Here is a 3,267-nt window from a genome sequence, read left to right on the forward strand (position 1 = left end):
CTGGGTTGAGGGAGTATTGCCTAGTGAATGGATGAATGGGTGTATTTTGCCTTGAGCCTTTGAAACTTGCCTTGATATTTGGTTTGTGATGTTTTGATCCACCTAAGTCCTCTACATCAAAGTGGTATCAAAGAAAGTGAGTAGATTCCTTGAAGGAGATAATTGAAGGTTTAACAGAAAAGTGAGTAAGAAGTTGAAGACAAGATTCTTCCTAAGAATGTTGGTATTGCGAGAGAGTTGCAGGAGTTGAGAGAGAAGAATACCAGGTTGCAAGAGTCCTACAATGTTGTGTTGGCAAGGCTTGAATCTTGGAGTCAAATCAAAGAAGAAAAGTTGACATGGGAGATGTGAGTGATGAGGAGGAAGAAGAAGAAGAGATCCAAGAAGCAGAAAAGGAAGAGCAGATAGATCCTGAAGAGTAGTGGACACTCAGATTGCTAAAGGCAGTGAAAGTTGATTAGTATAAGGTAAGTGTTGATTTACTTATGTATGGTGGGAACCTGAATGAGGAAGAACTACTAGATTGGATTCCAACCATGGACACTTACTTTAAAAATGAAGATGTACCTGATGATCAAATGGTTAAAGTGGCAAAGACCAAATTGAAAGGGTGTGCACTTGTATGGTGGAATTATGAACAAGATGAGAGGAGAAAGAGGGGAAATTCCAATATAACATCTTGGGATAGGATGGTTGAAAAACTGAAAGGTAAATTCCTTCTTAGAGATTATGAAGTTCAATTGTTTAAGAAGTTGCAAAGTTTAAAACAAAAGGACTTAGATGTGAAGAAATACACTGATGAGTTTTATAAGTTAAGCATAAGGGTAGGTAGGGATGAAGATGAAGTTGAAAAAGTGGCTAGATATCTTGGTGGCCTTAGATTTAATATACAAGATGAATTGGTTGTTGCTAACCCCAGAACTGTTGAAGAGTATTTTCAATTGGCTCTTAGGGTGGAGGAGAAGATAGAGAGAAAGCAAGATAAGTCCAATAAAGGAAGAGACAGAAATACAAGAGGAAGATGATTATTTTATACAAGCAATAAGTCTTATGAGGACCAAGAAGAATCAAGAAAGGGTAAGGAATAAAGTGTTGATGAAAGAGGTGGCTTTAGAGGTTCAAGAGGAAGATTTGGAGGAGGAAGAAACTCAAATGCCTTTATAGGTAGATGATGTGATTTCTAGGAGGTTGGGCACCCAACATTCAAGTGTCTGAAAAGACAAGGACCCACATCAAATGGTGGTGAAATAAGGAATGAAAAGAGAATCCATTATGTGCAAGAAGAGGAGGGTGAGAGTGTCAACTCTCCAATTAGATATGCTGATACTAAAGTAGGGGAATCATTGATGGTGAGAACAAATTTGTTGAAGACACCCAAGGAGAAAGACATCAGCCAAAGGAGGAGTTTATTTAGGACTACATGAAAGTGTAGAGGTAAGGTATGCAAAGTTGTCATTGATTCAGGTTCACAAGATAATATGATATCTAGGGAGATGGTAGACAAGTTGAATCTAGATAGAATACCTCATGAAGCACCTTATCAAGTCTCTTGGGTAAATGATCATCAGTCATTGTTAGTAAATGAACAATCTTATGTAGAGTTTTAGATTGGTGAGTATAGGGATAAGGTTTATGTGATGTCTTATCCATGGATTGTTGTCATTTGTTATTAGGGAGACCCTTGCAATTTGATAGAGAATCAATGTATGATGGTAGAGAGAATACCTACATAATCAAGAAGGATGGAAAATAATTAAGACTAACTTCTTTGTAGGGAGATGAGAAGGTGCAAAGTAAAAACAAGATGGTGTTGTTTAGCAAGAAGGAGCCTATAAGGTGTGATGAAGTTGAAGCCATTTCAAGGCTTGAATGCACTAGGGCAGCAATGTTAGATGATGGTATACTCATTGGGGTAGTCTTTTGTCCATTTGTGAAGGATAAGAAAAATAACCAAGCTAAGTTTGCAGGAACAAAGGTTCTGATCCAAGGTGGAAGGACTGAAGATGACAAGGAAAGGGTGCAAGTGCAAGTACCAAGTAACACCTATAGGTGTGAACTACAATTGGTAATGGTTCATAATCCCATTATATCTGATATGTGTTTGTATACTAGTTTCTATTCTTTTGGTTCAATTTTTCAAGAATTCCCATGACAACATGGAGCTGGATGGCACTCATGGGACACGAGTTTTCCCTTCGGAGGGGTGTACGGTGTAGGAGCACCTAGTTGGTCATATGCTTCTTTTTTGCCATTATGAGTTATTTTCAATTTTTATGCTATTTCAAGTTTTTATAAGTTCATAAGGACCATTTTATGTCATCTCATATCAATTATAATCATCTCATATAAAATTGTAAGGCCTTGGTGCCATGAGAGTCATATAGTTGTATTGGGTCCTCATAGGGTCAAAGTTAGTCAAACTCAATCAAATGTATCCACATGAGTGGAAATGGTGTAATAAGTTTTATATGGTCTATTTTTACGTGTCTTGAAGGTATTTGTGAATTTTAGAGTCAATATGTAGAGTAGATAAATTTTTTTTTGTCAAAAACTGAAAAGTTACTTAGCAACTTTTACATATTTTTAATGAAAAGTTGTTTCTAATGGTTACCCCTTTCAAAAATTAGTTTGGGGAAGTTTTTTTGGGTCCAAAAAAGTATAAATAACCCCATTTTGGTTGAGGCTAGGTTGTTGGCATTGTATGTGGTGATTGGAGGAAGAAATCAAGAAAATTTGAAGGTTTTCTCTGCAATTTTCCATAAAATTTGCTGTTATTTTGGTCATAAATTCTTTGTCCATATAGATCAGAATGTAAGGATGGACTTTTTGGAAAAATATGTGAACTACCTTTCATTAACGACTACTTTTGTGAGATTTGGTTCAGTTTTGTGCATTTAGTGAACGTGTTTCTAAAATCTGTCCTGAAACCCTACTTCCAAGGGTTTGATCAAAGAAATGTAAAAATATCTCCATTCCACTAAGGGATATTAATGAAACTTGGTTGAATGGTAGGGATAGGTTTTGTAAAGATTTATATTTCATTATTTTTGTAGGGATCAAGGTTGGATGCATCTTTGGAGCAATGAATGCCTAGCATCTTCATGTGATAGGCCAAGTAAGCATGGAACTGAGGGTTGAAGTAGGTCTAAGACAAATTTGAATGTTGGGAACTTAAAATTTGAGTAATTTATGGTTTGAAGAGATAATAAAATTTTTGGATCCATTTTTTTGTTGTTTGCATAAGTTTTTGAGGCACCTCCTTTGTAA

The 3,267-nt window shown here is 36.1% G+C and overlaps 1 protein-coding gene across 1 annotated transcript; it reads left to right on the plus strand.

The window, feature by feature from the left end:
* Positions 1–536: 536 nt before the first annotated feature.
* LOC131034698 (uncharacterized) lies at positions 537–1,025 on the plus strand. Its single transcript, XM_057966268.1, has one exon. The coding sequence runs from the start codon at positions 537–539 to the stop codon at positions 1,023–1,025; it is 489 nt and encodes a 162-aa protein (XP_057822251.1).
* The last annotated feature ends 2,242 nt before the right edge of the window (positions 1,026–3,267 follow it).

This window comes from Cryptomeria japonica, chromosome 5, assembly GCF_030272615.1.
Source record: "Cryptomeria japonica chromosome 5, Sugi_1.0, whole genome shotgun sequence".
NCBI lineage: Eukaryota > Viridiplantae > Streptophyta > Pinopsida > Cupressales > Cupressaceae > Cryptomeria > Cryptomeria japonica.